This window comes from Vanessa atalanta, chromosome 5, assembly GCF_905147765.1.
Source record: "Vanessa atalanta chromosome 5, ilVanAtal1.2, whole genome shotgun sequence".
Lineage (NCBI taxonomy): Eukaryota > Metazoa > Arthropoda > Insecta > Lepidoptera > Nymphalidae > Vanessa > Vanessa atalanta.
In genome coordinates this window covers 9,176,157-9,201,756 of record NC_061875.1, presented here as the reverse complement: position 1 = coordinate 9,201,756, position 25,600 = coordinate 9,176,157, and the positions used below count along the sequence as shown (strand labels likewise).

At 35.6% G+C, this 25,600-nt stretch overlaps 4 protein-coding genes and 1 pseudogene across 4 annotated transcripts; all 5 read left to right on the top strand.

Annotated features, from left to right (window-relative positions):
- The first annotated feature begins 886 nt into the window (after positions 1 to 886).
- On the top strand, positions 887 to 10,509 carry LOC125064063 (histidine-rich protein PFHRP-II-like). The gene is made up of 4 exons (XM_047670841.1): positions 887 to 910; positions 1,037 to 1,396; positions 6,508 to 6,991; positions 9,771 to 10,509. Exons 1-4 carry the CDS (start codon positions 899 to 901, stop codon positions 10,343 to 10,345), a joined length of 1,431 nt encoding a protein of 476 aa, XP_047526797.1. The 5' UTR covers positions 887 to 898; the 3' UTR covers positions 10,346 to 10,509.
- A 331-nt stretch (positions 10,510 to 10,840) lies between these two features.
- On the top strand, positions 10,841 to 12,948 carry LOC125064376 (annotated as a pseudogene).
- A 331-nt stretch (positions 12,949 to 13,279) lies between these two features.
- Positions 13,280 to 14,172, top strand: LOC125064034 (cuticle protein-like). The gene is made up of 2 exons (XM_047670807.1): positions 13,280 to 13,325; positions 13,453 to 14,172. The coding sequence occupies exons 1-2, from the start codon at positions 13,281 to 13,283 to the stop codon at positions 14,170 to 14,172; spliced, it is 765 nt and encodes a 254-aa protein (XP_047526763.1). The 5' UTR covers position 13,280.
- Positions 14,173 to 16,734: 2,562 nt separating this feature from the next.
- LOC125064375 (cuticle protein-like) lies at positions 16,735 to 21,502 on the top strand. The gene is made up of 7 exons (XM_047671363.1): positions 16,735 to 16,775; positions 16,922 to 17,230; positions 17,416 to 17,679; positions 19,380 to 19,458; positions 20,608 to 20,648; positions 20,734 to 21,045; positions 21,138 to 21,502. Exons 1-7 carry the CDS (start codon positions 16,764 to 16,766, stop codon positions 21,423 to 21,425), a joined length of 1,305 nt encoding a protein of 434 aa, XP_047527319.1. The 5' UTR covers positions 16,735 to 16,763; the 3' UTR covers positions 21,426 to 21,502.
- A 1,847-nt stretch (positions 21,503 to 23,349) lies between these two features.
- LOC125064033 (cuticle protein 18.6-like) lies at positions 23,350 to 24,462 on the top strand. The gene is made up of 3 exons (XM_047670806.1): positions 23,350 to 23,373; positions 23,452 to 23,922; positions 24,108 to 24,462. Exons 1-3 carry the CDS (start codon positions 23,362 to 23,364, stop codon positions 24,393 to 24,395), a joined length of 771 nt encoding a protein of 256 aa, XP_047526762.1. The 5' UTR covers positions 23,350 to 23,361; the 3' UTR covers positions 24,396 to 24,462.
- Positions 24,463 to 25,600: the final 1,138 nt, after the last annotated feature.

The following is a 25,600-nucleotide window of genomic DNA, read 5'->3' as shown; positions in this document are numbered from 1 at the left end:
CACAAATTAAGCACATGAAATTTCAGTGGTGCCTGCCTGGGTTTGAACCCGAAATCATCGGTTAAGATATACGCGTTCTAACCAGTGGGCCATCTCGGCCGCCTATCTACTAATGAAAAAATCATAAAAATCGGTCCATTCGTTGGACATGAGGTCGATGACGTATATATCTTTTCATTCGCGTGTACATTAATATATTTTATTATATATTAAAAATAATAATAATATAATGTAATTTATATTTTTTGCTGACTTTACTAACATGCTGTTCACTCACTCATACTATTGCACACCGATAGTAAATTAACGCGATAGGGCGCGCCTTCGTGGATAAATAGATCTAAACACTAGTGGAGGACTAGTGTTTAAATCTACTATATTATAATTATACATATATTAATAGCAAACGACATGTTAATGCTGATCATCTTGAACATTCATAAAATTAATAATCCTTATACGTTATATATATTATGTAATACAGCTAAAGTCAACCAGTCCAAATTTCATTCATTCATCTTGTTCTTATGTTTTTTTTGTATGCTAACAATACGCTTGTTATTCATTAATTTTATTTAAATCCTTAATTTGGGATTTGTTATGAACATTTAATTCAAACATAACTTAAAGAAAATAACTATTTTCGATGTATTAGAATAAATTTGCCTTCTTATTAAATAATTAATTGATTTATTTATTTAGCACATCAATGATAAATTTTCTTTTATACGAATAAGTATTTGTATAAAAGAAGTACATTTAACAAAAAATACAAATATAAAAAAAAAACCTCAGTGATCAGTCCCCGGTTGACCTTTACTTACACACAATCGGATCACTATATAAGCGGTCATTAATATGTGAAATGTATCAGTTGCATACATCATACAAAGCAATCATGTTCACCAAAGTAAGTGTTATTGAAAGATCAAAATAAAAGTTAAATCTGTGACATTATTGTTTCAGAAAAAGTTGGCTTAACTAAAATATTAATAGATTTCAAGCATAAGTGTTAAATCATAAATATTCTTTATAGGTACTCTCTTTGAGCGCCGTGTTGGCGGTGGCCACAGCTGGACTCTTAGCTGAGCCTCACTACTCCTCGGCTGCTGCTGTCTCATCACAAAGCATTGTGCGTCACGATCAGCCCCACACTGTGGCTGCTAAAATCGTGGCTGCCGCTCCTGTAGCCTACCACGCTGCACCTGTTGCATACCATACTTCCCCCGTGGCCTACCAGTCTTCACCCGTGCACTACTCTTCCGCCGCCGCTGTATCTTCACAAAGCATTCAACGTCATGATCAACCTCATGCCACCGTTGCCCACTACGCTGCCGCACCTGTGGCTCATTACGCTGCCACACCCATCGCCCACTACACTGCGGCTCCCGTTGCCCATTACGCTGCTACTCCCGCACACAGAATCGTATCTGCCCATGAGGAGGAATACGCTCACCCCAAATACGACTTCTCATACTCCGTAGCTGATGGTCACACCGGTGACAACAAGTCTCAACACGAGAGCCGCGACGGTGACGCCGTGCACGGCGAGTACTCTCTGCTCGAAGCTGACGGCTCTGTGCGCACAGTTCATTACACCGCTGACGCACACAACGGTTTCAATGCCGTAGTCAGTAACTCCGCCCCCGCTAAACACGCCGCTCTTGCACCAGCGCATATCCTCGCACACCATTGATTTAGTCATTAATTAGTTATTTATTATTTATGTGTCGTTTCAAAGTAGCAGTTACCTTAAAATGACGTACGAAATATAGCGATTATAATGAAAGACTTTGTTTTATTTAACACAATTTAACCCCGTGTACGTTTACTCCTGGCTTACAGTGGCTGATTCAAACTTTTACTATTGCATGTCTTACTCTTATTATACATATGAAAAATACTAGATGCTACCCGCGGCTTCGCTCACGTAGAATATGAATATATTAACAAATTAACTTAAAATATTACGTTAATGTAAGACCTCTTCGTGAACCACATTGGTGTGTATTACAGCCCTTAGGGCAGAATATCCAGAAACGCTTAAATGCGAACAACTCATTTTTAATCGGTAGCCCAAAAATAAAGTTTCCTGCTTCTAACTTCAAAAATAACGGTCTTCCAGACTATCCTATATACGAAATGTCACCTCTATTTCTCTCCTTAGGCGTAAAATATCTAGAAACGCTTATCAAATCATTTTTATACAGTGGTACAAAATTAAAATTTCATGCCTCTAATTTCAAATATGACGGACTTCCAAACTATCTTATATACGAAATGTCTACCGAATTTCTCTCCTTAGGCGTAAAATATCCAAAAACGCTTAAATGCCGATCAACTCATTTTTAATCGGTAGCCCAAAAATAAAGTTTCCTGTTTTTAACTTAAAAAATGACGGACTTGATTTTTGACATAAAATGTCATCAACTGAAAATGTCATTATTATTTTTTTATAATATTTCTGTTACTTTAGAACACGATTTTAAATAAAATTATCTTCGCATATATCTTCGACGTGGTAGTTTGTTATGAGTTCGCTAAGTAAGATATGATATTTCGGATAGCGGACTGTGAATTTATCAAGTACTAAATAAATATGCTTCTCAATAACATGGCGATTTCATACAGTTTTCCTTATAAGTTAACTTTGTTGTGGTATATAAAAACTGGGGAAAGAACAAGGCAGTTTTGTTTAAATAACTCTTTATTTCCCAGATTCTAAATATATTGGTGTGTTTTACAGAACATTAATACAATTACACTAATTTAATATTTTCCAATTTAGTATTTTCAGTTTCTAAATTTAGTCGCAACAGCTGTTGCGTTATTCTATAAATCTACGCCAGCTAGACTCAACGTAGGTCACTCGGGATAAAAGAACGTTTGAAAAATCATTGTACTATAAATTAGGATAATTTATCTTATTTAAAATTAATACATATTTAGGCGCTGACGATAAAAAGATTTTATATTTAATCATTTAGAACACTGTTCACTGTTTGTATAAAAAAATAAAGAGGTCATATCACCAAATTTCCAGTTACACGTGGATTATGCTAATATTTAAGGGAATAGGCATGCCATCCTTGGAGTAGCACCACCAGGAATCTGGATACAATCAACCAGGAAACTGAAGCCGTCCACACTTAATATTATAGCTTTAAATTTCTAATCCATGTAGTAGGTACATAAAAAAAACCTCCTTCTGGAGGTTTAAAGTCCTATATCCTAAAAAGGTTTAAACTTTAAAAGTCGATTTCAACTCAAGGAAAGGGCCAAAATCAAATTTTTAAAAAAGTTTTATTAAACTTTAAAACTCCATTATTACTTCATTCGATATATTCAGTATATCGAATTTGAAGTTTATATTCGGTGCTAAACCGATGATATAAAATGCAAAAATGACGAATACGACAGTTTAGGCTGTGTGACTACCAAAAATACCCTAAATTAAATGGCAATTATATCCATATTTAAATAAAAAAAATTAAACACCAGTTTTAAGATAAAACCAATCAGTCATATTAAATCTCCAACAATTTTCATTCAAATTCTAACCTGGCAAAATGGAGGGCAGGTAATGAATTGATTTAAAACGATGCAAAATGACTTCCAATCAAATACAGCAAACGAATTAGATAACAAAATCTTATTCTAGTAATTATTTCACAAAACCCTTATAATAAATGCAATTTATATTATTATTTAAATTTTAAGAAAAGGCCAAATCGAAGTATTTAGTTAGCAACACATATATATTGGACGTAGGAAATGGGTAAAAAGGCCTAAATCGGTTTGGATTTAGGCGATTTGACATTTTTGTAATGTTTTAAATAATTATACAAATATTTTTAATGTAACAGTAATTACATTAACTAATATTAGTACGAGTTGTAGCCAAAAGATCTATGTCAAATTTCAATACATACAAACAAACGGACAAAATGAAATGATCGTTTATATTATTAGTATGATTATTATAAGCAACTAAACATTCAAGAATATATTAGTGAATGTTAAATTAGATTACTCAAACTAACCAGGGGCAAGGTCATTTACTTGAACAGGTTCTTGCTCCTAATATTTTTGCACCGAATATTTATCTATAAAACCCGTAAACTAAGGGATAGAAATCATTCGGTGATCAAACACGAAGGAATAATCAACACGATGTTCTCCAAAGTAAGTAAAATATTGAAGTTAAAAGTTTAATGAACTTTTAACTCATGCGACAGTGGTTAAGATCAAATTTTGTCCTCACAGCTGGTAGCTCTGTGCGCTGTAGTGGCGGTGTCCTCGGCTGGACTCCTGCCTGCTCCTGTGCACTACTCTTCAGCGTCCGCCGTCTCCTCTCAGAGCATAGTACGTCACGACGAGCACGCGACTCCTGTCGCCAAGCTAGCCATCGCAGCCCCAGTCGCGTACCATGCTGCTCCCGTCACTGTGGCTTACCACGCCGCCCCCGTCGCCGTCACCTACCACGCTGCACCTGCTCCCATCGCTTACCACGCCGCCCCTGCTTCCATCGCCTACCACGCCGCTCCCGTCGCTAAAGTGATTGCCCAGCCTGAAGAAATTGTGAGTTATTTCACGTCTTTGTATCAAAGCAATAATGTCTGATTTCTAGTATGATATCGATGGGATCAATGATTAAATGTTCTTATCTATCTCTTATGCAGGCCCACCCCAAATACGAGTTTAATTACTCTGTTGCTGACGGACACACCGGTGACAACAAGCAACAACAAGAATCCCGTGATGGTGATGTCGTGAAGGGCTCATACTCCTTCCAAGAAGCTGATGGTTCCATCAGAACTGTTGAGTACTCTGCTGATGACCACAGCGGTTTCAACGCCGTAGTACACAACAGCGCCCCCACCGCCGCCCCCGCTTACATCAAAGCTGCTCCCGTAGTCGTCAAGACACCTGTCTACGCCGCCCCAGCCCTTCAATACTACCATCATTAAGCATTATGTACTACGCATATGCGTTACTGATCTGTTAACACCTACTTAATGTAATGTATTTATCTATTTAAATATATAGTTAAAAATCTAAAATACAGCGTTTTATTTGAATTCCCGTTAAAAATAGTTATTTGTGAAATATACAAAAAATAATAATCAACGATTACAAGGAAACGGTTGATTTTGTTTTTGTTCTGTTTTAAATTATAGTTGGGGAATGACTTTCATGTAGCAAAAAAATTGGACGGTTTTTTTAGGTGATTGCTAAGCAACAAATATATAATTAAACTAAGTTCGGGATATATAGTATAGGCATACCTACTTGTTCACATTTCATAGCCAACAGACAACAATAACATGTGTCAATTTTTACTATTAGAATTATAATTCGATCTGTAACGCTCAACTTGTAAGATTTAAAATAAACTATAGATTGAACGACATCCTTTTTAATTAGTGGATACTTTACTTTACTCGTAGTACATAATTGCACATATTTCGATCGAGTAAAGGACATGTAAATAATGAATCATCATCTTGAACATTCATAAAATTATTATTTTTTATAATTTACGTAAAACTAATATAAATTTAATTCATTCATCTCGACATTTTTTTTTTACATCAACAGCTTATAAATTTCCCACTGCTGGGCTAAGGCTTGCGCTCCCTTTTGAGGCGAAGGTTATTGGAGCATATTCCACTACATTGCTCCAATGCGGGTTGGTTGAATACACTGTGGCAGAATTTCGTTGAAATTAGACACATGCAGGTTTTTTCACGATTTTTTCCTTCACCACCGAGCACGAGATGAATTATAAACACAAATTAAGCACATGAAAGCTTAATGGTGTCTGCCTGGGTTTGAACCCGAAATCATCGGATAAGATGCACGCGTTCTAACCACTGGGACATCTCGGCTCTTTTCATCTTGAACTGATGTTTTTTTTTATTTGTATGAACACTTGTTAGTAGTAATTACTTACGTTTCAATCTATAAGAATAAATGTGTCATCTTATAGCACAATTGATTGATTATTTATTTTGCACATCAATTAGAAATTTACGTGTAATAATAATTAATAAGTTGGTACATTTAACAAAAGATACAAATATTCAAAAAATCCACAGTGACCTTAAGCGCGGCGACCTTCACTTGCATTCAATCAGATCACTATATAAGCGGTCATTAATATGTGAAATGTATCAGTTGCACACACCATACAAGACAATCATGTTCACCAAAGTAAGTGTCAGTGAAAGATCAAAATATAAGTTAACTCTGTACATAATTATTAAAGTAAAAGTTTACCTAACTAAATAATCTGTACACTTCAAGCATATGTACGTGTTAAATGATAAATATTCTTCATAGGTACTCTCTTTGAGCGCCGTGTTGGCTGTGGCCACGGCTGGACTCTTAGCTGAGCCCCACTACTCCTCGGCTGCTGCTGTCTCATCACAAAGCATTGTGCGTCACGACCAGCCCCACACTGTAGCTGCCGCTCCTGTAGCTTACCACGCTGCACCTGTTGCATACCATACTTCTCCCGTGGCCTACCAGTCTTCACCCGTGCACTACTCTTCCGCCGCTGCTGTATCTTCACAAAGCATTCAACGTCATGATCAACCTCATGCCACCGTTGCCCACTACGCTGCCACACCTGTGGCTCATTACGCTACCGCACCCGTCGCCCACTACGCTGCGGCTCCCGTTGCACATTACGCTGCTGCCCCTGTTGCTCACTATGCTGCTCCCGCACACAGAATCGTATCTGCTCATGAGGAGGAATACGCTCACCCCAAATACGACTTCTCATACTCCGTAGCTGATGGTCACACCGGCGACAACAAGTCTCAACACGAAAGCCGCGACGGCGATGCCGTGCACGGCGAGTACTCTCTGCTCGAAGCTGACGGCTCTGTGCGCACAGTTCACTACACTGCTGACGCACACAACGGTTTCAATGCCGTGGTCAGCAACTCCGCCCCCGCTAAACACGCTGCTCTTGCACCAGCGCATATCCTCGCACACCATTGATTTAGTCACTAATTAGTTATTTATTATTTATGTGTCGTTTCAAGGTAACAGTTACCTTAAAATGACGTACGAAATATAGCGATTCCAATGAAAGACTTTGTTTAATTTAATACAATCTAACCCCGTCTACGTTTACTCCTGGCTTACAATGGCTAATTCAAACTTTTACAATTTCATGTCTTTACTCTTATATCATCTACCACAATATACAAATAAGCTTAACCTGAATATAGATAGTTACAACGATGGTAAACATGTACCTCAAAATGAATATAAATATCATCAACAATAAAAAATGCTTAAATATATTTTAAGCCAATTGATACTTCAAAAGTATTCTGAAGAGAAGAGTATGTTCTTTTGATAATTATGTTGAAGTGCTAGAGATAAGTTTACTTGCAAGAAAGAAGAGCATTTGTATATTACTCATGATTTATAAGTGAAGAAGTATTTCACATACATCGGTAAATAATGAACAGTTTTATTATAAACCTTTTGTGTTGTATTTGATTTTATTGAATTTATGCAAATCGACTAATTCTGTGATATCGAACGTGCCTGTAATAATATTTGCACTTCAGCTTAACCCACATTAAATTTGGTTTATAAAAGAACATTGTGTCACATTTGCCGACAAGCAACTTTGTTTGCCAAGTTGACTGTCGTTACCTCCGACGCCTACCTCCATGTCTTAGTAAGCTGCCGTTACCTACCATGCTCTGGGAAAGCGTGGTACGCAACTATTGCTCGCGAATTGAATTCGCTCGCCCACCAACGCACTCTCGTGGCTAAAGCTATTTAACAACCCGAAATAATCTTTAGCAATTTCGTATACATTTATCCAGAAAAACTATTCTATGTTCGTATATAATTACAAACAATGTTTTTTGTGTTACTTAATTCCCTTTGGTATTACATGTGTTTATATTTTATGGTTCCGTTACTTAGCATTCATAAAATTAATTATTTTATAAAGATGAATTTAAACAATTGCATAGCTACAATCAACAATGATTAAACGTAGGTGAGATGAGGAAAGCAAGGCTACGACAAACATGTCTTCAATTACTTTGTTTTTGACGGACACAACGGTGACAACAAACAGAACAAGAGGTCGTTGTTTGCGATGTCGTGAAAGGAATATACTCCTCCCATGAGTATGATGGCTCTATCAGAACTGTGGAGTACTCCGTTGACGACCACAGCGGTTTCAACGCAGTAGTACACAACCCCGCTCCTACTCCCGCCTCCGCTTGCATCAAGGCCGAACCTGTCGTCGTCAAGACCCCTGTCTACGCCGCCCGCGTCGTTCAGTATTACCAGCATTAAGCATTTTTGACTCCCCTTAATGTGCGTAATAGTTTTGTTAATAACATTTTATTTATAGATATTTATTCAACAAAAATCACACTATTTACTCCTAAGGCCCATCCATCACCAAACATTTGATTGACGATAAAAAGATTCGCAAAAAATTTTAAATATTTTACTTGACACATTGAAATGTTTCTCGAAAAATATTAGATATATTTTATTTTTTCTCTTAAACTAAAGAAAGAGAAAAGCTGAAATGTGTGTTTGTTTTATTTAAATCGCGAAATGCTCTTTATGAAACGAAAAATAAAACTATAATAACAAGAAAATTTCTAACAAATACACGAAAACTTTGCGATAGATAAAAATAAATTTCAGTAAGTTAAATTCAAATAAATTAAAACAAAGGTACGAAAAATGTATATTCTACCGCTAAACAGCAATTCTTAGTATTTTTGTGTTTCGGTTTGAAGTTTGAGTGACCCAGTGTAATAACAGTCACTAAGAAGGTTACAGCGCAAATATATAAAGACGGTTAAGCCATTTACAATCAGGTGCCCCAATTGCCTGTCCACCAACCGATACCCTAAAAAAGTCTGAACAATAAATGACACGGAATATTAAATTATCGAGCAGTTGTTCAAGATATATTAAAATCACTTTGAAAGTATGCATAAAAATAACAAGGCAAATGAACTGTTTGCATTTATTCAACATTTCTTATAAATTATATAATATTAATGTTTTAATGACGATTCATCATCTCTTTCATTCATAAAAATAATGACATAACATAGCTGAAGCTGCAGAACCAGTTATAATTAATAAAAGCTTATTTCATTGATATTGATTATGATATTATTACATAATGATAATCGTTTTCATTTGCGTACTAATGATATTCCAATTTTTATCGCTCTATTTTTTATTTCAAAAGTTTAAGATAGTGAAACTGTAATTTTTAATTTTCTACCTTAGAAATAAATTAGTGTTATATATAAATAAATACTATAATTTTGCCTTGTTATTTTCACAATTTGTTAATAAAATTATGTAATTCATAAATAATTTTGTAAATTACACAAAAATACAAATGTAAAAAAAAAACCTTTGTGACCAGTTATCGCCCGGTTGACCTTTACGTACACACAATCAGATCACTATATAAGCGGCCATTAATATGTAAAATGTATCAGTTGTATACATCATACAAAGCAATCATGTTCACCAAAGTAAGTGTCAATAAGAGATTAAAATAAAAGTTTAATCTGTGACATTATTGTTTCAGAAAAAGTTGGTTAAATTAAACATTTCTAGATTTCAAGCATACGTGTTAAATGATAAATATTCTTTATAGGTACTCTATTTGAGCGCCGTGCTGGCGGTGGCCACGGCTGGACTCTTAGCTGAGCCTCACTACTCCTCAGCTGCTGCTGTCTCATCACAAAGCATTGTGCGTCACGACCAGCCCCACGCTGTAGCTGCTGCTCCTGTAGCTTACCACGCTGCACCCGTTGCATACCACGCTGCACCTGTTGCATACCATACTTCTCCCGTGGCCTACCAGTCTTCACCCGTGCACTACTCTTCCGCCGCCGCTGTATCTTCACAAAGCATTCAACGTCATGATCAACCTCATGCCACCGTTGCCCACTACGCTGCTGCACCCGTCGCCCACTACGCTGCGGCACCCGTTGCCCATTACGCTGCTGCCCCCGTTGCTCACTATGCTGCTCCCGCACACAGAATCGTATCTGCTCATGAGGAGGAATACGCTCACCCCAAATATGACTTCTCATACTCCGTAGCTGATGGTCACACCGGTGACAACAAGTCGCAACACGAGAGCCGCGACGGTGATGCCGTGCACGGCGAGTACTCTCTGCTCGAAGCTGACGGCTCTGTGCGCACAGTTCAGTACACCGCTGATGCACACAACGGTTTCAATGCCGTGGTCAGCAACTCCGCCCCCGCTAAACACGCCGCTCTTGCTCCAGCGCATATCCTCGCACACCATTGATTTAGTCATTAATTAATTATTTATTATTTATGTGTCGTTTCAAGTTACCAGTGATTTTAATATAGCAATGCCAATTGAATATTTTGTTTATTTAAATATGAATTGACCCTTTTTACGCCTACATTTAAAAAAATTATTAGCGACAATTATTCTTAATCTTATCGACCATCATTTAATTGTATTACTTTTATGATTATAACTGTAAATATTATTTTTATTCTACATAAAAAGCCTCATTAATCATATAGCTAAGTAAATTAATTTACTGCGTATCGTAAAGAATATATACGCAAATAAACCAAGTTAATGATACTCTTCGATTTAGAAGTCTGCTAAAAAATGTTTCCCATCACGAAACTCTTACCTTATAACATAACTTAGTACTTCATTAATTCAATTAAATGTGTTTTAAATTGTAGGCGACATATTTTGTTTACTTTAATTTAAACAAAACTCTTAAAACAGAATCACTTAAGAAGATATCACCGATTCGAAATGATGTACAACCTAAAATTTGTTTGATTTGAAATGGGCGTTTGATTGCCTGCACAATAAACCTTGTCAGTTAATCCTACACAAATTTAAATACCTATATAAGCCGTGGACACATTCTCGTCTGTTTCAAAATAAAATTACGATTTAAACAAATTTTGAAATAATTTCTATTTCTTATTAACGTCATAACCACAACAGCTAATAATAAACATTTTAAAATAGATATGTAACATGCTTATTATTTACTTACTAAGCTTATTTCTTAATATCTTTATTAAAAAAATCGTTAGTATTATATAAATTCAGAAAAAAAAGTGGCAGACAGTTGAAATTCAATATCTACTGAAATTCGAAGTACTCGTAACATCGCAATTAAAAATATCTCTCTCCAATGTTGCAAATTCATTAACTTATAATGTTTCCAAATGTTATTACTTTTTGAATGTTAACTTGAAAGAGTTTTCAGCACTTTTTAGAACTCTGTATATATAAAAAATCCTGGTTTATGTAAATGTATTAATTTTTGTTATGTTATAAACTAAACGCATAGACGGCCGGACCCCCTTCTGCTGCTGTTACTTACCGCTTCAGCCGTTTCCTCTCGGAGCATTGTAAAGACGAGCGCAGAACTCTCATCACCAATCTAGGCCTTGCCGCCTCAGTCGCATATGAAGCTGCACTTACCACCATGGCCTATCACGCTGCCGACGTTGTCTACAAAGCAGCCTCTCATCGCCTACCACGCCGCTCCTGCTTCGATTACCTACCACGCCACTCCCGTCGCTAAAGTCCACCCTGAGGATATCATAAGTTATTACGCATTATGTGTGACTTCACGTATATTATTTAGCGGTAAATTAATTTTCCTTTCTCGTCTATAGGTTTACCTCAAAAACGAGTACAATTACTTTATTGCTGATGGACACATCGGTGACAACAAGCAACAACAATAGGAGATGATAACGTCATGAAGGGATCATACTTCTTCCAAGAAGCTGACGGCTCTATCAAAACTGTGGAGTACTCCGCTGACGACCATAGACTCAACGCCGTAGTACACAACTCCAGTACAGGACGGGCCCTAGTATGGGACACTATATGCGTTGACACGCTGGCCTCGTCTCATATCAGAGAAACAATGTTAAGAGCCGAGGCCGCTACAAAAAAAGCTGAAGCGAACAAACGATCCAAATATTCTTGTCTTAATCCAAATCATATGTTTGTCACATTTACTGTTGAAACACTTGGACTTATTACTAGACACTTTACAGTAATAGTGCAAAAAGCTTCATTAAAAGTATAACACCTCACCTTATGCCTCCACTGGTGACCGGAGCTCTGGTTCGTTTTTTCCTAGAGGATCGGAATTGCGTTTCAATGGGGAAATGCTGTTAGCATTCTTGCTACCATTCATCATCATGATTTATACAGTAACAATTTTTAATTCATATAGGTATTAGTGATAAATTTATTAAATATTTGCTTATATTTTATTTAAAACAGTACGGAAATAATGAGTTATTTCGTATATAGTAAAATATCAAGAGTAAACTAAGATTCAACAATAACAATGACATCGCTTATCAATTAAATGAATACTAGTATCACAACGCGAACTTGTCCACTTGTAAGGGTCAGGTATTAGGTTAGGTTACTTACCTTATATTATATACCCTGTACCTCTGATATTGTGTATGCATTTCATAATAACCGATTAACAAACTTAATTATTTTTAAGCTTATATTCAGAAAGTTAGGATGATTTAAGGTCGATTTTTCATCTCTTTCATGTTATATTCGTATGTTCATTGAAAGTGTAAGAAATATACGTAACACGCCATATCACCAATGCGATATCACCTTGAAAACTAAGATTTTATTTCCCTTGTAGTTATACTAGCTAGTTTGACTGCCTCGTTAGTCTACTGGCTAGATAAAAAGCCGACGAACCTAAAAACCTGAGCTCGAACCCAAGGTCGGGCAAGAAAAAGTAATTGGGTTATTTTTATCGCAAAATTCTCAGTAGCAGTCTGGAGTCTCGAGACTCCAGGTCTGCACATGAACTCATTCCGATTGTATCCACTCATTCCGATGTCCCATCGGAGTAAGGGAGAGAAATTAGAGAGTGCATCTGCGTTTGCGAACTCATTTGTTTATCATTCATATCATTTTAATATAATTAGTAGTTGAATTCTCTTCCTTGATATTGGCCGAAGTGGCTGAAATTGATCAGGACGATATCATCATACTGGCTCTCTCGTCCCCCAAACCGGAACACAATAATAGTAAGTGTTTTTATAGTTAAAAAATAATAGTAATAATTTTGTACATTACATAAAAACATAAATATTAAAAAGAAAACCTTTGTGACCAGTTTCCGCCCGTTGACCTTTACTTACACACAATCAGATCACTATATAAGCGGTCATTAATATGTGAAATGTATCAGTTGTACACATCATACAAAGCAATCATGTTCACCAAAGTAAGTTTTAGTGAAAGATCAAAATAAAAGTTAAATCTGTGACTCTGTTATTGTTTCAGAAAAAGTTGGCTCAACTAAAATATTAATAGATTTCAAGTATGTGCTAATTCATAAATATTCTTTATAGGTACTCTCTTTGAGCGCTGTGTTGGCGGTGGCCGCGGCTGGACTCTTGGCTGAACCTCACTACTCCTCGGCTGCTGCTGTCTCATCACAAAGCATTGTGCGTCACGACCAGCCCCACGCTGTGGCTGCTAAGATCGTGGCTGCCGCTCCTGTAGCCTACCACGCTGCACCCGATGCATACCACGCTGCACCCGTCGCCTACCAAACTTCCCCCGTTCACTACTCCTCCGCCGCAGCAGTGTCTTCCCAAAGCATCCAGCGCCACGACCAGCCCCATGGATCTGTTGCTGTTGCCCCCATTACCCACTACGCTGCTGCACCTGTTGCCCACTACGCCACCGCCCCAGTAGCCCACTACGCTGCTGCACCTGTCGCTCACTACGCTGCTGCACCAGTAGCTCACTACGCTGCTGCCCCCGTTGCTCACTACGCTGCTCCAGTACACAAAATCGTGTCTGCCCACGAGGAGGAATACGCTCACCCTAAATATGACTTCTCATACTCCGTAGCTGATGGTCACACCGGCGACAACAAGTCTCAACACGAGAGCCGCGACGGTGACGCCGTGCACGGCGAGTACTCTCTGCTTGAAGCTGACGGCTCTGTGCGCACAGTTCAGTACACCGCTGATGCACACAACGGTTTCAATGCCGTGGTCAGCAACTCTGCTCCCACCAAACATGCCGCTCTTGCTCCAGCGCATATCCTCGCACACCATTGATTTAGACGACTATATTAATTAATTTATTATTTATTATTTATGTTTTCATGGTAACAGCAAAATGACTAATAAAATATAGGAATTCCAATTTCATACTCTGTTTATTTCAATATATTTTGACCCCTTTTCCAAATAAATTAAAATTTTGAAATATAACGATGAAATCTAATCAATCAACATTTAACTTTATTACTTTTACTATTAAATTAAACTGCAGTATTACAGTTCAAATTCGGCAGTGTATGTGTACCTTTATACATCAAAATTAATACATTTTCTATGAAGTTAATCTAGAATTTAATTTTAAAATTTGAAAAAATCACTTTGAAAACAAAATACTTTTAAGATTGATTTTCACTGTGACATAATATATTTATTTTGAGTATGAGAATAATGTATCAAAGTTGTTGACAAGGCAGTTGCCGAAACTCTCTTCTAGTGAAAACTCAAGCATACATAAATAATTATAAATTGATATTCTTGCCTTTTTTCGGTAGAATCTACATTTAGAACCGGTGGTAGCTTTGCATTTAATTCAATTCTGTAAAATGAAGATTCAAATGGTACACAAGGCCTTAATAGATTTGGCCTATTTTAATTTGGTACATCCTAATTTAATTTTGTATCATTTAAAATATATAAATGATATATATAATATTTTCTGCCGCGCACAACCACTCTGTGGAACCAGCTTTCGCCAGCGGTTTTTCCGAACCGATACGACTTGGGAACCTACAAGAAAAGAGCGTACTCATTCCTTAAAGGTCGGCAACATACCTGCAAGACCCCCAGTGTTGCAGATGTCCAAAGGTGGTGGTAATCACTTTTCATCAGGTGAGCCTCCTGCTCGTTTGCCACTTATAACATTAAAAAACAAAAAAAAAGTTTCCTAATTATGTTACAATATTGTTAATTTTTCAAAACAATAATCGTATTAATAGTCTTGTCACTGCCTCTGTAGCCTCCCACACTGGCCCTGTTGCCTACTATGCTGCCCATGCTGCCGAAACTTGCTTGAAACAGCCTGAAACTGCTTTATAACAGCCTTAAGAAAAGTTATTTTCCACCTACGAACGTTATACTAATTTACAGTGTACATAATCAAGAATAATGAAATCATCATGATTATCATCATCAAGAAAAATTTACATGTATTCATAAAATACAACTACTCTCCCCGCCGATCCTGCCTATATCAAATCTGCACACGTTGTTATGAAACCGTCTACGCTCCAGCCCTTCAGTAATCGCCATTAAACAATACAACATGCTCCACAGTCTTATTCTTAATTATACAAATATATATTAATAACTTACAGAATTTGTGTTTACTGGGTTACCAATAGAATATTGTATTTTTATTTAAATAAACGATGTAATCTCATTGGAAATATTCTGTTAAATTATTATTATTCACGTCTATTGATTTAATTTGAAACAATATACGTTTATTGCATTGATTCCTGAAATTAAATAAATATTAATAAATAAGATAATACATTTTATTTATGCTTAAGGATCTTGATTTTAACTACGTGGAAAGGATCTATAGCAATCAACTACAACAAGCCTCCACCTATAGCATGCCTTAAGAATATTGTAACTTTTATTTTATACTAGCTGCGCGCGTTTGAATTTAATAAAAAAGGTTTTGTTCAGTTCGCAGATTTTACTATAACTTAATAATTCTGTATTAGGCAGCTTTTGTTATATTAAGTCGTTGGTTGGAGCCACACGTGACGGCAGATTGATGCCATGCGCGAGGGCTGCGCGCGGTACTGAACAGTATTTGGACATAGCAGCGTTTTTTTTTTTTTAAATTATGAATGTTATGTTTTTGTAATTATAATTGTAATATATACGATTATTTTAAAAATAGTTATTCATAATAATTAATTATTGGCTCAATTCACATTAGTTTAATATATACGAAACTCAATTCAAATAGTTTGATTCCAAAATACATTCGATGGTGCACGAACAAACAAAAATAAAAATTGTTCTTGTGTCCTTCCTTATTATAAAAACATTATTTAACATATTATTTTTTTGTTAATTTATTTATTAGTGCGACAGTCTTTAAGCAAATATCTAAAAATTTAGCCAAACTATCCTGATGATACGAGTCTTAACCAAAACGAGAATCAACTTGTATAACAAACAACTATTTGTGTTAATTAAATAATTATAAGCAATTTAAATGTTAGGTAATTAGAGCCTATGCACAAAATCATACTATTTTACAAAAAAAAAAAAATACACATATATCTTAGTTTTTAATAATGTCAAATAAATTCCGAAATTTCAATTTTAAAACCATGTTACATAGATAGACCGTTTTAATCAAAAATGCAATATCCGTACAAAAATTTCACAAATCTTTCCAGAATGATGTAGGATTTGCATGTATGGATACATTTTTATTTTGAATACACTAGTGAATGTAAAAATAGATTTGGCGAATTTGCCCGCAGCAAGGTCTTTCATTTGAACAAGTTCTAAGTTGATCGCAGTGATAAAGTCACTATAAAACCATTAAGCAAGCTTCGAAAAATCATTCAGTGATCAAACACGAAACAGTAATCATCACTATGTTCTCTAAAGTAAGTACATATAAGTAAATAAATGCTTACACGCGGTATGCTGCTGTTTTTTATTTTATTATTTATCACAGATTAATAATCAAATGTATTTATCTGTATGAGAGTTACAACGAGATTATAAATAATAACCAATGTATATTTTACAGCTGGTAGCTCTGTGCGCTGTAGTAGCGGTGTCCTCGGCCGGACTCCTGCCTGCTCCTGCACACTACTCTTCTGCAGCCGCCGTCTCCTCTCAGAACATCGTACGTCACGACGAGCAAGCTACCCCTGTTGCCAAGCTGGCCTATGCAGCTCCCGTCGCCTACCATGCAGCCCCAGTCGCTTACCAAGCTGCCCCCGCCGCCGTCACCTACCACGCAGCCCCCGCTCCCATCGCCTACCATGCCGCACCCGCTTCCGTCGCCTACCACGCAACTCCCGTCGCTAAAGTTATTGCCCAGCCTGAGGAAATCGTAAGTTTTTTCTTTTATTGATAAGAATGCGTTCTTTTTATGAAAAATATTAACATTTCCTATATACAGGACTACCATTAAAGAAATATTTCTCACCTTAAAGCTGACTTGCGTTATATGAAGCGCTCATGAGAAAAACTTAAGTGCAGTTTCATATAAATCAAAATATTTCATTATTTTTCCAGGCTTACCCCAAATACGAGTACAATTACTCCGTCGCTGATGGTCACACCGGTGACAACAAGCAACAACAAGAAGTTCGTGATGGTGATGTCGTGAAGGGATCATACTCCTTCCATGAAGCCGATGGCTCTATCAGAACCGTTGAGTACATCGCTGACGACCACAACGGCTTCAACGCCGTAGTACACAACACTGCCCCCACCGCCGCCCCCGCTTACATCAAGGCTGCTCCCGTCGTAGTCAAGACCCCCGTCTACGCCGCCCCAGCCCTCCAATACTACCACCATTAAGCAAAAAAACATGCTTTGATTGTTGACTGTTTATTTATTGTAATATAAAATTATTATTGAATTTAAATATTTATTTTATTTATAAGCCACTTACACTAATGTAAAATATGAGCTATTAACAAAATTACTCTTTAAGATTAATTCTCTTTGTGAGCAAATAATTGAGATATAGACAGTTGCTAGTCTTTTATTAATAGGTAATTATTATTTTTTAAAGATATCTAGTAGTAATATTTTAAACTTTTAAAGCTAAATTATGTATCTAAAGAAAATTAAAACGCAAATTCTGTACTATACCGTACATCTAATATCACAAATTAATATAAACCCGCATTTTCACATAATTTTCCATTAATGTATACAATCCATAAATTAAATAATCACTTTACAGCCTTTTCTGTGTACAAGCTCGGTCTAAATTGGATCGGAAAATTACATGGATCGTATTATAAAATATATAAATATATAATAAAAGATATACTATATAAATAAGTAGAATTGTTCCTCAGTTACGATTAAGCTGCGGTTGATATTTGTGAGGAACAGTCGAAGTTGGACCTGAATATAATCGGAAATATGCATCTTAACAATAAAATGGCAAAGGTGCCACTTAATGGCAAGGGGTCACCACCGCAGATATTAGTGCTGTAAAAAATATTAACCATTCCTTACATTGCCATGCGCCACCAACCTTGGGAAATAAGATTTTATGTATCTTGTGCTTGTAATTGCAGAGATTCCCCCCCCCCCTCCTTTACACCGGAACATAACAATACTATGTAATAAGAGCTGTAAAAACCCTGTTATCATTATAGGTGTCGAAAATGTTATTTTTCTTCGTTCTTAAAAAAATGTTATAGACAAAAGTGCAATAAATATTTTTTATCACAGGAATCATATATATAATCATATTTTATCACTATGATTTAAAAACTAAAACTAATCTATTTGAAATATATAGTACTCTAACTAGTTTAATCTTTATTTTTGCTTACTTAGTTATAAATAAAACATTAATTGCTGCAAACCTTGGCCAAAAGCGTTAGCGTTATACCAACTAAAAAATACTTTAAATACACGATTATATAGTTAAAGTTCAGACTTTTCCAATACCCCGAGCTTTGTTTGCTCTGCTAAGTTGCACAGACAAAATTGAATAGAAGTCTGTGCCAAGTCTCTGTCGTATGGACCAACCATTACTGACATTGCTGTTGTAAGAAATATGAACCATTCCTTACATTGAAAATGCGCCACAAACCTTGAGAGCAAGTAACATATCCCTTTGCCTGTAGCTACACTGGTAAAGCCACTCCTTCAAATTGGAACAAAGTAATAATAAGTACCTGTTTGGCGGTATAATAAATGATAAGTATCTAGCCAGACGGGCTTACAACAAAGCAGAGTAGAAAACAATTTTTAAAATCGCCTGTGTCTAAAGCACTAGCTTTATAAAGTAACGTAAATAAATCTTATGAAAATATTAATGTTATTCGATTGTGTGTCTGACCATGATTCAATAAATTGTTTAATTTTAAAATGTAATAAATAAAAACATTTCAAAACTTATTCTTCATTATTTAAAGGTCCACTCTGCTTTCTTTAGTGCTTAAAAACCAATTCGTTAAGATTTAAGTCTAAATGTCAAATTCCGTTACAACTTCTAAATTTATCACCAGCTAACAACATTGCGCATGCGCAATTCAAGGCGCATAAATGATTACGAAAAATTGGAAGTCACGAGTGCAACCATGACTAGTAATTTCAAATTAACTGGTACTCCTAGTTTTTTAAATACATTTACAATAATAATTTTAAGTATTTTCTAAATTGATAAAGCTCAATGTTTTGAAAATTTGCTTGTTTGATTCTGGTGGTTATACAATAACCACGAGAATTAAACATCCAAATTAAAAAAAAACTCTGGTCGAAAGATACACTATTCCTAAGTGATATAGGCCTTAAATTATATTTACATTATGCATATTAGAAGAATTATCACAATTTTAGTCTTATAAGGCAAAAATAAATACTTCTTAAAACATAATATCCCTAAAATATATTACCGATATCAAATTATGTGCAACCAAAAAATCATTCGCTGCGAAATTGAAAGTCCGATAACGGGCTGTAACAATAAAGTTTTGACCTTTCTTGATTAATAAATTGCACCCGTGCAAATTCGAAGCGATTCACAACTAATATTATAAAGTAACAAAAAAAATGTTTCCTCTTGAGAGCTTTTAGTTCACTCTTTGCTACCATTCCGATTTGCTGGATTATATACATATTTACGATACCAAAAAAGGCTAGTAGTGTAAATAGATTAAATATTCAATTGTATTGTATCGTATTTTCAATGGGATAACATTTATTATTGTAACGTAGTCAGTTTCAATTTGAAAGTATGTCGCTTCATAATACTTGCTCAACTATAACTGATGTACTACAAATTTTTATTGTGCATTATGTCCCCACTGACAAGGTAGTAAATTGAAGGTTTAAAATGTCAGCAAGGATTTCACATGAAAGAATAAAATATAAAATTAATGTAGAACCTTTGCCTGCAGTTTGCCAAATTCTAAAGTTTTTATTAAAAAGTAAGTGTCATACTATTTATATAAGTAGACTAACTAGTATAATACTATCCAATATTTTATCTATTTTTTAATAAATATATAATCTCAGATACGATCTTGAGATATCGCTGATTTCGAACTGAATAATGTCTATGAAATAACATTTTCGCAAGGATTTATAATAATTTATCTAGAACTAGTAAATGTGAAAATAAATTTGTCAAATATAACCCGGGGCAAGGCTGTCCATTTAATTATGTTCTTCTAATTTAATCGCAGTGATAAATTTGCTATAAAATCATTGAACAAATGCAAAGAAATCATTCAGTGATCAAACACGAAAGAATAATCAACACAATGTTCTCCAAAGTAAGTGAAATATAAATAACAAATAATATAATGAATTCAAAACTTAGAAGGAAGGACAATTAACAAATTTCGAACTATCTTTCAGCTTGTAACTCTCTGCGCATTAGTGGCGGTGTCCTCGGCCGGACTCGTGCCCGCTGCTCAATACTCTTCTGCGGCAGCCGTCTCATCTCAGAGCATCGTCCGTCATGACGAGCACGCAGCTCCCATTGCCAAGGTAGCCATCGCTGCTCCCGTTGCCTACCATGCCGCACCTGCTGCCGTCGCATACCACGCTGCCCCTGCTGCAGTTACCTACCACGCCGCCCCTGCTCCAATCGCCTACCACGCTGCTCCAGTTTCCGTCGCCTACCACACCGCACCCGTCGCTAAAGTTATTGCCCAGCCTGAGGAAGTCGTAAGTACTATTGCAGTTATACATTATAAGCTAACTAAGATTATAGATTATTTAGAACAAGCAATAAATTTAATTATATTTTTTATTAACAGGCTTACCCCAAATACGAGTACAATTACTCCGTCGCTGACGGACACACCGGTGACAACAAGCAACAACAAGAATCCCGTGATGGTGATGTCGTGAAGGGATCGTACTCCTTCCAAGAAGCTGACGGCTCTATCAGAACTGTGGAGTACTCCGCTGATGACCACAGCGGTTTCAACGCCGTGGTACACAACAGCGCCCCCACCGCCTTCCCAGCTTACATCAAGGCTGCTCCCGTCGTCGTCAAGACCCCCGTCTATGCTGCTCCTGTAGCCCACTACTACCACCACTAAGCTTTACATAATATGCTTACCAGTTGATTGTTAACTATTTATTTAATTCAATATAAAACAGTGGTATCTCATAAAAATCTGAATTTAAATTTTCCAACCTATTCGTTAAAAGTATAAAGAACCATTTTATAATCTTTAGATAAATATTCATCTAAAAATAACTTATAATGAAAATGTTTTTCACATTTAGTTAATTTCCAGGCTTAACACGACAAAAAGACTGAAATAATAAGTTAAGTACGTATGTTAAAGAAAAAAGCGAGTTTAGAAAATATTAGCTTCATTGATAATTAAAAAAAATACTGTTTAATATTTTTAACTTAATCAACGACTTATTTAAACAAAACAATGGATTATAGAATAAAACGCAAACTCTATGAATAGCAAATAATTTGACGACAGCTGCCTGTCTGGTCAATGTTACAAATTTTGTTACAAGGATTTATTTAAATATATTATTTTAAACCTTATATAATTAAGAATGATCTTGAATACAAGTTAATTAAAACAATATTATAAAAACCGGACCACTTACTGGACTAATTGCTTAAAAACTTATTTCTTTGACAATATATTACACTAGAATAAGTAACCATGATAGATATACATGAAGTACTATAAAAATAATTATAAGTTTTATAATAGTTAGTAACTTTTGTAAAAATCTATTGTGTTAAAGCCTCATAGATAGATACAGTATATTGAATGAACGAAAAAAATATTGAAATCCAAAAAGACTGAAGTGTAAATTAATATATTATTATCATACGCAGAAAAGGGTATATTTTAAATATTTGAGTTTTTATTTAGATCATAATTATTTTCAAAGATAAGTTCTATAAAATCCGTCTCAATTTTAACTTGATTTAAATAACGCCTTAAGTAAAAAACGTAAATCAATGGGCCATTAATGTCGATATTCAATATAATTATACTAATATCGTGGAATAAATTTAGGAAATGCTGAACCCATTTAAAAAATATGTTTTTTTTTTATGTGTGAATGTTCTACTTTAAAAGTACAGAGTCTATATTTTTATGAATATATATATTTTAGGAACGTGCTCTTATTTGTCGTTATTAATACATTTATAGGCCAAGGACTTTAGAAAATAAAAATATACTTAAAAATATATACTGTTTTATTAAATTTTAGGGAATTGAGAGTTTTGTAAGCATAATGTATTTATTTGTTAAATGCAGAGTGAAATATATTTTACTCTTATTATGAAAGAAGAATACAAAAGGTAACCAGTTTCCAAAAAGTCACTTTCTTATGAACCTATAGCCGGTTTCCGCAAGGGTATTCCGTTAGCCAATCACCTAACACAAGTGCCAACGTAAATTTATGTCTATCGATTTTGCAGTTACGATGTTTTACATAAATTACTGCTTTATAATCTAAATTTCTTATTTTTGTCCAAATACTAACCATTTGATGCCAAAATGTCTCAACATTTTTATATATCATCAAATACTTTAGAGAAATATTATCACCAAAAAATGTGTTGAATATATCGAATAGATAATTTTGTATTGGCTTATGAATTACCTACGTAATTCCATAACTTTTTTATTTAAAATTAAGTAGCTAATATTAAATATAAATAACATTCCAAAAATGCTGTAAATTTATTAGTTCTTTTAAAAATAGATGATTAAGTAAATGTCACAACATTAAAGTTTGTATAAAAAGTACGCCTACTATATTCAAAAATACTTTAAGATGTTGTAACAGCTTAAAAATCAGTTTAGTGAACGGATTGATATACATACTGGTACATTTATGACCTAGGGCAAGGTTAAATATTGAGCCCGTTTGACAACCTCCACTACTTGTCATCTGAAGTAATCTATTTGAGGTCCGCGACTATAAAAACCAGTACCATGAACTCATCAACATCATTCTCAATTGATTGGTGAAGTATCTATCAATATGTTCGCCAAAGTAAGTCCTTTAAAATTTTCTTTAAAATTAAGTTTTTTTTTTTAAAGTATGCATAATATTGTATTTATTTTTTTGCAGATTGTTACTCTTTGCGCTGTAGTGGCGGTCTCCTCCGCGGGGCTCGTGCCATCAGCTGTCCACTATTCTCCAGCTGAGGCTGTCTCTTCTCAGAGCATTGTACGTCATGATCAACAACATGCCGCGCATTTAACAAAACTGGCCCTTGCTGCGCCAGTTGCTTACCATGCTGCTCCAGCATCCATCGCGTACCACGCTGCTCCTGCTCACTACTCATCCGCCGCTGCCGTTTCTTCCCAAAACATTGTGCGTCATGATGAGTCTTCGAGACTTGTGTCCTCAGCTCCTAAGCTGACTTACGCTGCCCCTGCCGCCAAGCTGACCCTTGCTGCTCCTGTCGCCTACCACGCGGCTCCTGCTCAAGTCGCCTACCACTCGGCTCCCGCTCCCATCGCCTACCACGCTGCCCCAGCTCCCATCGCCTACCACGCCGCTCCAGTTGCTAAGGTCATCGCCCAACCTGAAGAAGTCGTAAGTTTGTTACAAAAGTTTTTATACTATATTAGTTAATTTTATGAAGTAATTTTTTTATTTTTGAAAATAAGCCTTAGTATACAAATTCTTCTGAGAAAATATAAATAAATTCCAATATTATGTATATTACTGTGCCGTTATAATAATTTATTATTAATTAAAATATTTTATTATTGTTCCAGGCTTACCCCAAATACGAGTACACTTACTCTGTCGCTGACGGTCACACCGGTGATAACAAGCAACAACAGGAATCCCGCGATGGAGATGTCGTGAAGGGATCATACTCCTTCCATGAAGCCGATGGCTCCATCAGAACCGTTGAGTACACCGCTGACGACCACAACGGTTTCAACGCCGTAGTACACAACACCGCCCCCACTGCCGCCCCCACTTACGTTAAGGCTGCTCCCGTCGTAGTCAAGACCCCCGTCTACTCCGCCCCAGCCCTCCAATACTACCACCATTAAGCAAAAAAACATGCTTTGATTGTTGACTGTTTATTTATTGTAATATACAATTATTATTGAATTTAAATATTTATTTTATTTACATGCCATTTACACCATTGTAAAATATCTCTTTAAGATTTTTTAAGCCATTCATGTAAAAATAATTGAGATATAAAAAGCTGCTATGCACATATACATATGTCACAGACGCCGTCTAAATTAGATGGAACGGCGGCAACTGGATAAGTGTCATAGGTCACAACCGACATTGGAAAAATATATTAATTTAAAAAAACGTTTTAAAAGGAAATAAATAGTTTAAAAGAGTAAATATATTAATAATAACGAGCATCCTTATTTATCACCGGTATACAAGTATTAGGTATACAAGTTTTTTTAAGTTTTTTATTTGATTATAATTAAATCGGACTTATTTATTTATTTAATTTCCATGGGTGGTTTTATCACGTTCCATCAGGTATGCATACTGTTTGTATGCAAACCTGATGGAACAAAAAAAAAATACGTAAAAATTTTCGTTGAAAACAATGAAATTATGTATTGACTATGTGTTAATAAAAACCTTATTCATTTATTAATCATTTTTGTATACATTATTGTGGAAAACCAGAAATAGCTGTAAAGCAAAATTAGGGAGGTTGTAATTGAAGTGTGACATATATATATTTTTTTTTCTAAAAAAGCTCTCTTTCTGTTATAGCAATGCCCCAATTTTATTAAGATATTACTAATATTCCTATTCCTTATCACTTGTGTTAGGAGTGGGGACAACAATAGCGCAAGGGGTCAGGATCGATCCTGCGATTTTACCAAAATAACATTACATTTTTTTTTTACATTAACAGCCTGTAAATTAGACCGCCTTTAGCCCAGCAGTGGGAGCAGGGCTAAGGCCTCCTTTCCCTTTGAGGAGAAGGTATGGAGCATATTCCATGACGCTGCTCCAATATGGGTTGGTGGAATACACTTGTGGCAGAATTTCGTTGAAATGAAATACATGCAGGTTTCCTCACGGTGTTTTCCTTCACCGCAGACAACGAGATGAATTATAAACACAAATTAAGCACATGAAAATTCAGTGGTGCGTGCCTGGGTATGAACCCAAAATCATCGGTAAAGATGCACGCGTTCTTATCAATGGGCCATCTCGGCAATAACATATAAAACATAATAGTAGTACTTTTAACTCGTAAAAATAATTA